We start from the raw sequence: 12,990 nt of genomic DNA, 5'->3' as shown, positions 1-12,990 counted from the left end.
AGCAAAAAAGAAAAAAGAAAGAAAATGTGTAATCAGTACATGTAAATAAGTGGTATTATATGTTTTAAAAATATAGTATCTTTTTATATACCCAGGATTAAAAATTAATAAATAAAAAGGAAAATAAAATAAAAGTAAAGACACATACAAGAGGAAACAATTAAAAACTCACTCCACACTGATGAGGTCCCAGATCCACGTCTCTGGGAGGTTTTTTCTTACTGTTTCTACAAAAACCTGTTCTTTATAAACACTGCTCCCTGCGATTTCAGCAGCTAAGAAAAGAGAAATTAGAGAGTATAAAAATACATGTTTCATTGATACACAACTGTAAGCTGGGTCTTTAACTACATATGCTTAGTGCAAAGCAAACAACCACTCTCAAGTCTCCTACATTAACTGTCGTCCTCAACTTGCTCCTAGGAGCTCTGTCTTAGGTCATTTTCTTCTTATGCACTGTCTCCCCATTGACCTCTTTACACACGGCTTCCACTGTAACACGTATGCTGAAGCCTCCTCAATCTGTGTCTTCCTCCCAGATCCCTTTCCTGAGCTGCAGGCTCATGCAGGCAGCACTCTGCACATTTCTTGCAGATGCTTTATAAGCATTTCAAATGTCATTGCTCCTAAACTAACCTCATTGTATCCCTTCCCCCACCTCTCTCCTGTGTTTCCATCTCCAGGAAGGCTACCAACATCCACCCACTTACTCAAGTCAGAAACTTAAGAACTGTCTTTGATCCCGCCCTCTCCTGCATTTCTCATAACTCAGCAACCTACAAATGTTGTCAGCATAACTGGAAAGCATCTCGGAAATCTATTGCTGTTTTTCTATTTCCACGCCTTTTTTTAGTAGTGTACCACTATCTCTCACCAGAATTACTAACATTTATAGCATTTCATATGGCTTGAAATGGCCCCAAATCTCAAACCCTTTTTCACAGAGCAGCCAGAGATATTTTAGAAAGAAATATATTAGAGTATCTGCTTAAAGCTTGTTGACGGGATCTTGTTACTTTAGGATGGATTTCCACCTCTTTGAATGTCCTGCAAAGTTTTAATGATCTGTCTACTCTCCCTCTTTAGCTGTCCCTTGCTTTGAGTCACACTTTCTGCCATCCTGAAGTGCTCGTAGATTCTTACCTTGTCTTGCACAGTACTTCCCTCTCTGCTCAGCTTGTCCTGCTTTTTGTGATATGTTATCATTCATTTCTCAGGTCTCATTATAAATGCGACTTCCTCAAGAAGTATATTATAGGCCTGGCATGGTGGTTCATGCCTGTAATCCCAGCACTTTGGCAGGCTGAGGTGTGAGGATCGCCTGAGCTCCCAAGTTCTAGAACAGCCTGAGCTAGAGTGAGACCCCATCTCTAAAAAAATAGCCAGGCACTGTAGCAGGCAACTGTAGTCCCAGCTACTTTGGATTGAGGCTAGAGAATCACTTGAGCCCAAGACTTAGAGGTTGCTGCGAGCTATGATGCCAGAGCACCTAACTGAGGATGATATAGTGAGACTCCATCTCAAAAAAAAAAAAAAAAAATTAAAGAAAAAAGAAGTACATAATAGGCTCTTGAGTGTGGGGTAAACCCCCACAAAAATTAAATGAAATGTGCTCTTTTAATTCCAGAAACTGAGCAAAAAGACTTGCGAGTATTATGCGCTTTTGTCAAGGCTCTAAGCGACCTGGAAAACACAGTGGGGGCCTGCTGGCAAGGCGTAAAAACCTCCTACAGGGAACCCCAACTGTGTAGTCAAGTCAGCCTATCAGACAAGGGTTGAAACGGCCCATCTGTGCAGAGGACATGACTCAAAGGTTGGTGTGAGTAAAAAGAAAAACTCCATTGTAATGATATTGAGTAAAATACTCTGTAGTAACTGCAAGGTCTCCAAAACCATAAGATAACAGTCATGGAGCCAGTTTCTCAGAAATTTAATAGAGTACATGAAAGAGAAAGGTTTTACTCCTGTTTATCCTAACCTTTAACTTTAACAATAGAAGTCAGATTAATGTATAGTTCTTTTAGGTCTTCAAAGAGGAATAGCCTGAGGCTAGCTTAAGATGGTTGTCTTACTTTCCCAGACTTTCTTTCTTTAGGCTAATCTTATGATGGCTATCTCACTTTCCCGGACTTTCTTTCTTTTCTATAGTTTAAGATAAGAAATGAGGATGTTAGGATTATTGATCAATATGGTGTACGCGACTAGCTCCCAATAAAAGGGAGTAGAAAATAAAGACATTTTGCTACACGCCATCTAAGAGTGTGTAGTCGTTTCTTGCTTTCAAACAATTCTAGGAGCGAGCTTGCACCTGCAGCAAAGCCGACCTTCTCTCCCTGCAAGAAAGAACATCACCTAACACTTGAGGGTCTATGAGGCCTTTTCTATTCATATATATATATTTTCCATTTAGTGTATTCTCCTCAGGTTTGTAGAATTACCTGTTTAATTTCCAAGTTTCTGTCTCAGACTAAAAATTCTGGGAGAGCAGGGATGAAGTAACTGCATTCCCACCATACAACTAATTCCCTCGCTTTTATAAATGTTTGTTGAGTGAATTTATAAATAATAATTAGAGAAAGAAGAGAAGAAAATGAATAACTTTGGTTTTGACACCTTTTAGTCCGAGATACAAGAAAGTTTTTTTCATGTTTCTGATAAAGCTCATGGAATAAGGTTTAGTTTAGTAAGGCAGTCCCCAAGTTACAAACATCTGACCAATGTATGACTCACGATATAAAAGGTAAAAATACCTGTTCCAACTTATATACAAATTCAACTTAAGAACAAACCTACAGAATCTATCTTGTTTGTAACCCAGGAACTGCCTGTAGTAGAAAATCAGATAACTTCAACCTCTTGATTAGCACTTCAAAGTGGTTTCAACTTCTGGTTTTGATGGGGCTTCTTCAGCACTCACTGAGTCTATCCTTGTATAACATTGTCAGGCCTTTCATTTTTCTAAAACAGAATTTCTGGAACCTATTTCCAGGATCAACACCCCTTCAATCACCAGACTAATCTCGATGTCAAGTCAGAGGGAGTTGGGAAATGTTATTCAAGTACTCGCAGATGCATTTGAAATGCAGCTTTGATTTTGGCTTTGTCATACCAACCTCGTGTCATCACGATGGATCACTTACATGACGGCAGTCCCGTAAGATTATAATGGAGCTGAAAATTTTCTATCACCTAGTGACACAGAAGCTGTCATAGTGTAACTCATCACTCACATGTTTGTGGTGACGCTGATGTAAAAATATCTACCATACTGCCAGTTGTTTAAAAGTATAGAGCACATATAATTATGTTCAGTACATAATAACAAACGACTACACTGCTGGTTTATGTATTTACTATAATATACTTTTTAATCTGTATTTTAGAGTTTACTCCTTCTACTTATATTCAAAAGTTAAGTGAAAAACAGCATCAGGCAGGTCTTTCAGGAGGTATTCTAGAAGATGCCTTATTGTCATGGGAGATGACAGCTCCACGCTGTGTCACTGCCCCTGAAGACCGTCCAGTGGGACTAGAGGTGGAGGTAGAAGACAGTGAAAATGATGATACTGACCCTGTCTAGGCCTAGAGTGTATGTGTGTTTGGGTCTTAGTCCTTAAGAAAAGTTTAAAAATTAAAAAGTTTAGGGCGGCGCCTGTAGCTCAAAGGAGTAGGGCGCCAGGCCCATATGCCGGAGGTGGTGGGTTCAAACCCAGCCCCTGCCAAAAACTGCAAAAAAAAAAAAAAAAAAAGAAAAATATAAAGATTATATGTTTGTACAGTTGTTTAATATGTTTTTAAAATGGTTATTACAAAACAGTCCAAAAGCTTTAAAAATGTTAAACATTTATAAAATAAAAATGTTATAGTAAGCTAAGGTTCATTTGTCATTTAAGAAAGAAAAATAAATATTCTTAAATTAAGTGTTGCCCAGCATTTATAAAGTCTGCAGCAGGGTACAGTAAAGTTTCAGGTCTTCACCTTCACTTAACACTCACTGACTCACCCAGAGAAACGTCCATTTCTACAAACTCCATTCATGGTAAGTGCCCTTTACAGGTGTACCACTTTTTATCTTTTTTGTTTGTTTGTTTTGTTTTGAGACTGTCACCCTGGGTAAAGAGTTGTAGCATCATAGCTCACAGCAACCTCAAACTATTGGGCTCAAGAGAGCCTCCTGCCTCAGCCTCCCAAGCAGTTGTGACTACGGGCATCTGCAATGATTCCCAGCTAGTATTGCTACTTTTAGTAGACACAGGATCTCATTCTTGTTCAGACTGGTCTTAACCTCCTGAGCTCAAGCAATCCACCTGCCTCTGCCTCCCAGAATGCTAGGATTACTGGCATGAGCCACTGTGCCTGGCCCTCATTTTTTAAATCTTTTACACCAATTTTCCTGTGTCTTCTCTATGTTTAGACACATAAATACTTCTCATTGTGTTACAGTTGCCTATTGTATTCAGCACACTAAAATGTTGAACAGTTCCATGTACAAGCTGTACCATCTAGATTTGTGTAAGTACCCTCTATCATGTTCATACAATGATGAAATCCCCTAAGGACACACATTCTCAGAATGAGACATGACTATACTGTGTTTTACTAATGAAAATAACCTAAATTATTTTTAAAAACACTTCCAGCCTGTCTTATTCTGCTTTCTCTGACTTTGGGATGGCTAGTTGCAATGAAAATATGACAATATTCACATGTAAAACCTGAATTTTGTATAGTTTTCCTCTCAATACACCAAATTCCACCGATCATTTTGGCATCCCTCTGACACAAAATTCTATATTACCTACATGTAAATCTAGATGAAAATGTATACATTGGTGCATAATATTCTGGACCTCCTAGACTTCCTGGAATTCCTGAATATAATGGCTCAGGGAATAGCAGATCTCCTTTTCCTTCCCTTGGACATATTTCTGGTTTCCGGTAATGGAGATTGGTAAAGACTTTCAGACCCACATCCTTCAAAGAAACAAACAATAAAAAACACTGTGCATTCCTTTCATACAAGAACTAGAAAAGGTGCATTAGTTATATTGTAACAGTAACTAGAGCATAAATATACATATATTCTGTACTAGCAAGGGCCCAAGATTTTAGGAACCAAGTCACCTCTATGTGATTTATGGAAAATCTCTAATTTAGAGGAAAAATTATCATCACTATGATTTTTTCTAGCAGTTATTATATGCTAGCATTTTGGTATTTTATATCCTTCTTCATTTAATCCTAAAGGGAAAATGCTTATGAGATTGGCACTATAATAACCCTAATTAACATCACACACACACACATATTCAATGTACACTCAGTAAATCCCAGCACACTTTAGCTGGGACTTGAACTAAACTCTATTTGATTCAATGCCCTTTATTGTATACACTTGTGATGTTAATTACAAAATCCTTTGATGGAAGCCTCAGCACATCTAATTGATGCTTAGGTACATATAGAATCCAGTTCCATTTTAGCTTCTGCATAAGAGTTATTGCAATAAATTGAAGATTATATCATTGCTTCTAATATGAGGTTTTATAATGTTGGCCACATAATTTATTTTTTATAAAATAGAAAGTCAACAAAAATTATTATTTCCTTTTTAATAAGACAATTTCTATGTACTCTATTAGCAGATTACACTAACAATCTCAAGACATAAAAAGATATCTATGTGAATAAAACATTGATATGGATTATTTGAATATATAAAGACTAAAATTTAAACTGAGACAAAATAATTTACAAAATCTTTAGTGATCTTACCCTGAGAATATCATAGACATCTCCATCTCTGTTGTTGCTTACAGGTGTGTAATATACACCATTGTAAAACATATCCTTCTGAGGAATACAAGGGTCTACCTTGCTATCATCAAGATTGAGACCAGGATAGAAATAACCATATGGTCCTGTATCTGGAAGCAGGTTATACACCTATGAGAAAAATCACATGATTCCCAATGATTTTAGGCACTCCTTTTACAGTTAGAAAATTGGTAAATTTTACATCATACTTATTTGTTTTTGTCCTTTTAAGAGTATGGCCATAATATTTAATCAAATATTTTTGTGTTAAGTTTTCAGAAGAGGAAATTGATTTTCCTTTAGGCAAATTAATGACATGTTAACAACACATTTCAGTTTTGTGCAGGATTTAGGAGGCATGTAAGAAAGAGACACTTGAGATCTACTGATGAATTCAAGGACTAGGATATAGATAATTTATTGAAATGATAATGTTAGATGTTAGCTGCCTGATTCTAAGTCTTTTTACATAACCTTTGAAAAGAATATAAAATTAGTCAAAAGCACAAGTAATTATATACATATCTCATATATGACTAGTATATTTGACATTACTGAAATCCAGAGAATACCATGACCTTCAAATTACTTGTTGCAGAGTAACTACCACTTGTATTGAAAATCTGAGGAATGCAAAACTGTAGAAGGGAAATTGAAGAGGCTACGTGACAAAGGAAAGAATGGCATGGTGTAGAAGGAACACACACCAAATCAACTCCAGATAAAAGAGCGTTCAACATTGCACATCAAAACATAAGCCATAGTCATTAAACTAAATAGTTCTCGGGACTGGCTGCAGGACAAGGCCTTGAAATAAGTAGACCTGGAAGTGGCAACTTCAAGTGAAGCATGGATAATGAGAAAACACTCAGAAAAAAAAGGGGGAGAATGAGGTATGCCGACCCTTGAAGACAGTGCACTTAAAGGAGGGAAGAATATGATAGCATAAAATAAAGAACAATGATGAAACATAAGAAATAAAAAAACACTAATCCTTATAACACCCTTTCCAACACTAACATTTTTTTATTCAAGAAATTGCATTTTACTAAAAAAAAAAGAAAGGGGCACTCTTCACTGAAAATACCAAGAACTATGAAAAAAAGAAATAAACTTCATACAAAGCGGAAAATGCAAATCTTTTAGTTGATGAAACTTCTTTACTAAAGTAACTAAGCAACTAATTAATAAATAAACAGAGAAAGCCATACCAGAACACTTCATATAAATGAAGTTTTCTCAAACATGCATTTGGAGTCTTTTAAAGCATCATGCATCAGAAATTGAATAAAGGAAAAAGTAAAAATGGACAAAAACTAAGAAGAAATAAAATGAGAATTCACTGAGCTCAGAAAAAATAGATAGAATTGTACCATAAATAAACTCCCAAGTATAAAAACCTCAAGAGAAAACAGTTGAAAGAAAACTTTGAAAATAAAACAAAAAATAATAAAAATGTGAGAAAGAATGAATTAAAACAGAGACAGGCAATGTGGTTGAATTGGAAAACAGGTAAAAGAGATCTGGCATGTGTATAGAGTTTTTTAAGAAAGGAAAAAAATAGAAAGACTAATGCTTATAATTCAGAAGAAATTTCTAGAAATAAAAGCAGATCTTTGGTTTATATATTGCATAGGTCTACTGAGTACCTGGCAAAAGTGCCCCTGAAAAATAAATTCTGAGAGATATTTTACAAAAACTATTATATTTTGCAGTACAAAGGAGAAAATATTTGATAAGTCCAACATGTTCAATCTCCAGTAAAAACATCATCTAAAACCTAAATCTTGTGGAAGTCCAGGAAAAATGAGGAAAATAGGGAAGTCTGAGAGCTTACTTACACTTTCAGCTGACAGCTGTTTGGATTTCAGTAGAAGGACACTTTTATCCACAGCCTGGAGAGCACAGAGTGAGCCAGGGGCTGCTTGAAGATAGAGTCTGGCATGGGAGCCAGGTAGTCCCCGCTCCTTAGAGAAGTTTATGCTAACCTGAAGTAGAAAAGGAAAAGGAATGGAGGTAGACGTAATTTTATATAAAAATAGTTTTAATAAATTCAATCTTTTCCCACTAAATCCTTATAGATTTCTGTACCCATATTTCTCCCAAATCTCTTTGCAGAGACATCTCCTCATCGCCCTCCTGACATCTCAGAATTATCTAATGATAATTCTGTTAGCACTATTGCCAACGACTACACATTCTGTTTGGTAGTTCTCTCACCCCTAGATAATTTAATTGCAACAACATTTAGTGGGAGGCTACCAAGTCAAGGTGGTGGCAGTCAGATAAGAGGGAGACAACAGGGACAAACTGTGAAGCATTACCTTGTTTTTAAAGCACTTGTTAACCAGGAATCTGACCCTGTCAGCCACAATCTCCCCACTGGGGTGAAGGGTGTAGACAAGCATGACAGCTGCAGGGGCCAGATCAGCACTGATGTCGATTGGGACCAAGAAGCTTCCATTCCAGGCTGTGTAAATAGGAGACGGAGGTAGTGACAAAAGTTTCCTAGATCACCAGGTACACTTAGGTAAAAGAAAATGGCTTATGGAACGGAAGCTATATGTACAATAAAGAAGATGGAACAATTTAGGTAATAAAAATTCTGGGATTTGGGCATCACTTTTCTGTAATGTACTAAAAGCCCTGGCAAAAATAGAAACAGGTAAAAATCTCATTCATCAAAATATTTAGCAGCTGACCTTGGGCCGTGCTGACTATTGCTTTTCATCTACGAATTGTAATAAGGAAGTGCTCTTCTTACCTTCTTGTCACTATTGCTATAAGAGTTACATAATTTAAAAAGATGAAGCTAGAGTATGTACTTAAAAAATGAATATATCATATACACCTTTGTTTCTGATTTCCTTTTGTCCACTGAGGAAGATAGCTCCTTTAATTATCACCTGTGCAGAATGAAGAAAACACAATATAAGACATATTATTTAATATATCATATTATCATAGTGTTGCGAGGTAATGAATTATCCACAAACAAATGTTAAAAATGGACTTTGAATTAATTGGAAAAGAACAGAGAAAGTGATTACAGTTGACTGAGAGCCTAGTATGTACTAGAAAATTCGAGAAATCATGTACAGTGGAAAGGTGGTCTATAAAGCTCTTATATTGTTCAGGCTGTTTGGCTTCCAATATGCCTTCCTCTAATTATTCACTATAACTTAAAGCAAATTATTTCACCTGTTTGCCTCTGTTCCATTATCTGTCAAATGGATGTGTCCATAAAGGTGATTAAACAAGTTAACACACAAAGTCCAAATAACAGTACCTGACACACTATTTACCCTCCAAGGTGAGTCTTATTATTTCTAGTTACAAATTTGCAACTGAGGAAGCCAGGGCTTAGAGAGTTTACACAATCTGCTCAAGACTGATCAACCTGCATGACAAACAGGACAGGGTAAAGGACTAAGAATGCCAATTCCTTGCCAATAGGAATGCCAATTTCCAAGTCAGTGTCTTTTTCACTCATCAATTTGCCTCACAGAGACAAAACGGACAGAATCAAGTGGGCTAAGTCCTTCTACTGCTTATCAAAATGAGCTTTCCAATTTACTTTCTGATCTCTGCCTAATATTTTAACTACCATCAAGGGCTATAGATACTGGGCACAAGGTACAATTGAATGCTCAAAAAAGCAGACTCTGAATATCAAATTTTTCAATGTTAAGGAAATTTAATTGCCTTAGATCAGTGGTTCTCAGTCTGTGGGTTACAACCCACAGGAACTGTATTAAAGGGCCACGGCATTAGGAAGGTTGAGAACCACTGCCTTAGTTCATTTTGCGTGTATGTTTGCTTTTTTAAAAATGAATTCAGTAGCATTCATCAGCAAGGTGAGGAGGTGGAGCTTACTCAGATTCCCATGGCATGACTGATGTGTATTTTCTAAGCCTCGTGGTGCTAAGCAGACATACCATTAGACAAGATTCCAAAACACTAACTGAGACTTACCAAATAGAAGAAGTTTACATTTGAATCATCCTTATATGCTTCACTGTCCAAGGAGTAAAGCACAGTAATAATCTTCTGTTGATTACATCTAAGCGGCTTTGGTTCCGGAACAATCTTCAGGAAGCTACCAGTTCGAGAGTAAAAGCGTGAGACTGAGAAATATGCCTCCAAATACAGGGACTCCCACATCCTGAGACGATGGCAGCTGTCAGGGCGAATGTACATGGCCTGATATGACAAAAGAAAGTGAAGGATCTTAGAGCTATAAAGGCATCCAAAGAGAATGTGACTACCGAACAGAAGGTTTCTTTTTTTTCCCATGCAGGGAGGAATTTTAGCTTGAGGCTGACATTTTAAACTGTTGGAATTGAAATAGTAACAGCACTCTCCTCTTAATGAAACATGACTCATGAAATAATATTGCATGAATATGTCATTAGACCACAAAACAAGTTGTGATTTTTTTTACTCTTTAATTGAAGTCAGAAAACTGGACTTACACTGTTTCTTTCCATTATTTTTGAACACTGAAAAATTGTTTAACTGCAAAATTTTTCTTACACAGCAGAAAAAAAGAGAAATCATACTATCTCCTCTATCTATGCATGAATTATTTAAGTAAGTCAAAGTCATCTTCATGAGCTACTCCTAGTTTCTCAAAGGAAAATATTGGTTGTTACAGAATTGTAACCATTGTAATACACGGTTAGCTTTCATCTGCTTGAACAAATATTCTCAGATATTATTGAATGAACAGGCAAATCATATAAAAGCAAGATAAATTTCAAAACTTGATTAAAATATATTGTCTTTTTTTTTTTTTTTTTTGAGACAGAGCCTCAAGCTGTCCCCCTGGGTAGGGTGCTGTGGCATCACAGCGCACAGCTACCTCCAACTCCTGGGCTCAAGCGAGTCTTTCGCCTCAGCCTCCCAATTAGCTGGGACCACAGGCGCCCGCCACAATGCCTGGCTATTTTTTGTTTGCAGTCATCATTGTTGTTTGGATTCGAACTCGCCACCTTAGGTGTATGTGGCTGGTGTCTTAGCCACTTGAGCCACAGGCACCGAGCCTGAAATATATTCTCAGTTAAAGTTATCTTTTGAGAGATTCTTAATGTTTAGAATTCCTAAAATTCAGGTCCCCTATGGGATATCTGACAGTCTGCATCCACTCCTTGATGTCTTACTTGCAGGTTGAACACCGGATTGAATATATCTGAAGTGTCGATGGAAAACTGAGCTTCGCCATTCTCATCTGTTGTGTAATTGCCCACAAATTTGCCATCAAGCTTCAGTTGCAACAACTTGCTCACCATTGGTACATCATTGGGACCAGAAAGTTTAAGCTGTACAAAAAAAGTATTTATATTCTTAAAACACCAATTTTTCACAATTCTACAGAAAAAGAATTTTCTATTCACAAATGTGATCACTCACAATCTTCAAGTCTAATGGACAGCAAGATGCTCTATTAAATATACATGCAGAAATATGCAAAGAGTTACAGTTTTATCTATTATTATTTCTTTTCATCCTGGAATTTTTTCCCAGTATGTCAGACACAGTAGTGCTAAAGATACATTATGAAAATAGGAAAAAGTGACCAGAAATTTTCAAAGGGGAGGGGGGAAAGAAGGGGGAATGTGTATTTTTAAGTCAACCTACAGTTCCAAAATAAGAAATCCCTCTTCTATAGAAAGGGTCCATGTTCTCAAATTTCACAGTTCCAGGAAACTGAGTGATAAAAATAGAAGTCTTTTCACTGATCTGCACACCTGTAAAAATGATAAGACACAGTGTCAGGGACGGTTTAATTGTTTGATAAAAAATTCAAAAGAAAAAACAGCTTAGGGTACATGTGAGAACTTTCTATACACAAAATTATATTCTGGTTTTACATTGAAAGAGAGGTGTGAATGCTTTGAAGTATGTTTTTAGCACGCTCTACATTATCTGGTTATGGGATACTTAAAATTGAAGACTGTAATTAATATAAAAACATTTGAATCAGAAGCAGAAGAAAAAGCTCAAGTTCCTGCCTCCTGCTAGGCTATTCAGTTCTGGCTTTTGATTCTCTTTATGATGGGGAATACCAGAGACATCTCCAATGTAAGGCTTTCTGAAATCTTTCTTGTGCTTGCAAGATAACTGTGTATTTAAACTTTCATCAAATTTTTAATAGTTGGTAGCAAAGTAAATAAAATGCCTTGTGATATCAACAAAGTAAGTGAATAAGCACAGTGAAACATCTGGGTAAGTTACTACTAACAACACTATAAATGTGACAAATTTGCCCATTTTGAGTGCCATCACAAAATTGATCAAGTATATTTATATAAAGTACTTTACAAATGATGTAATCCCAAACTCTAAGTAACAAGAAATAATTAGTAATTGATTTTGCTTTCCCCACCTTAAATTAAATGTCACTTTCCTCTTTTTAAAAAAATTATTTTAACAGCTATTTTTGAGCACATGCTATGTGTGACTTTGTAAAATTTTCATTAATAATTTTAGCACTTCCAAATGTATTGGAAATACTGTTCCAAATGTATTAGAAATACAGTTTTATTAAATCAGGGGTTGGCAAGCTTCTTTTGCAAAGGATCTGATATACATAGTTATTTGAGGCTGTAGACCACACTGTCTTTGTCACAACTATTTAACTTTAACTCTTAAGCAAATGAGTGTGGCTATATTTCAATGAAACTTCATTTACATAAATAGGTAGAGATCTGGATTTGACCTTCGAGATGTAGATTGTGAGCTATTGAATTAAATCAGAAATTAGGCCAGCCATGGTGGCTCACACCTGTTATCCTAGCACTCTAGGAGTCTAAAGTAAGTGGATTTCTTGAGCTCACGAGTTCAAAACCAGCCATGGTTCAGCGCGTGTGACTCAAGTGGCTAAGGTGCCAGCCACATACACCTAAGGTGGCAGGTTTGAAGCCAGCCCGGGCCCTCCAAACAACAATGACAGCTACAACCAAAAAATAGCCAGGCATTATGGTGGGCGCCTGTGAGGCTTTGTCTCAAAAAAAAAAAAGAACCAGCCTGAGCAAGAGCGAGACCCTCTAAAAAATAGTTGGGCATTATGGTGGGCTTCTGTTGTCCCAGCTACTTGGGAGGCTGAGGCAAGAGGATTGCTTGAGCTTGAGGTTGCTGTGAGCTATGAAACCATAGCACTCTACCCAGGGT

The 12,990-nt window shown here is 36.7% G+C and overlaps 1 protein-coding gene across 1 annotated transcript in view; it reads right to left on the bottom strand.

Annotated features, from left to right (window-relative positions):
- Positions 1 to 12,990, bottom strand: part of LOC100945761 (ovostatin homolog 2-like) — a 55,343-nt gene that overhangs the window by 28,715 nt on the left and 13,638 nt on the right. Inside the window, 9 exon segments of the mRNA XM_023509145.1 lie at positions 173 to 275; positions 4,803 to 4,974; positions 5,776 to 5,946; positions 7,659 to 7,805; positions 8,142 to 8,287; positions 8,669 to 8,723; positions 9,793 to 10,020; positions 10,980 to 11,138; positions 11,458 to 11,567. Of these exon segments, the coding sequence (XP_023364913.1) occupies positions 173 to 275; positions 4,803 to 4,974; positions 5,776 to 5,946; positions 7,659 to 7,805; positions 8,142 to 8,287; positions 8,669 to 8,723; positions 9,793 to 10,020; positions 10,980 to 11,138; positions 11,458 to 11,567 (1,291 nt within the window).

This window comes from Otolemur garnettii, unplaced genomic scaffold (genome assembly GCF_000181295.1).
Source record: "Otolemur garnettii isolate 467f Iridium unplaced genomic scaffold, OtoGar3 scaffold00423, whole genome shotgun sequence".
NCBI classification, from domain to species: domain Eukaryota; kingdom Metazoa; phylum Chordata; class Mammalia; order Primates; family Galagidae; genus Otolemur; species Otolemur garnettii.
The sequence above is the reverse complement of the archived record's forward strand: the minus strand, read 5'-3'. Positions and strand labels throughout refer to the sequence as shown.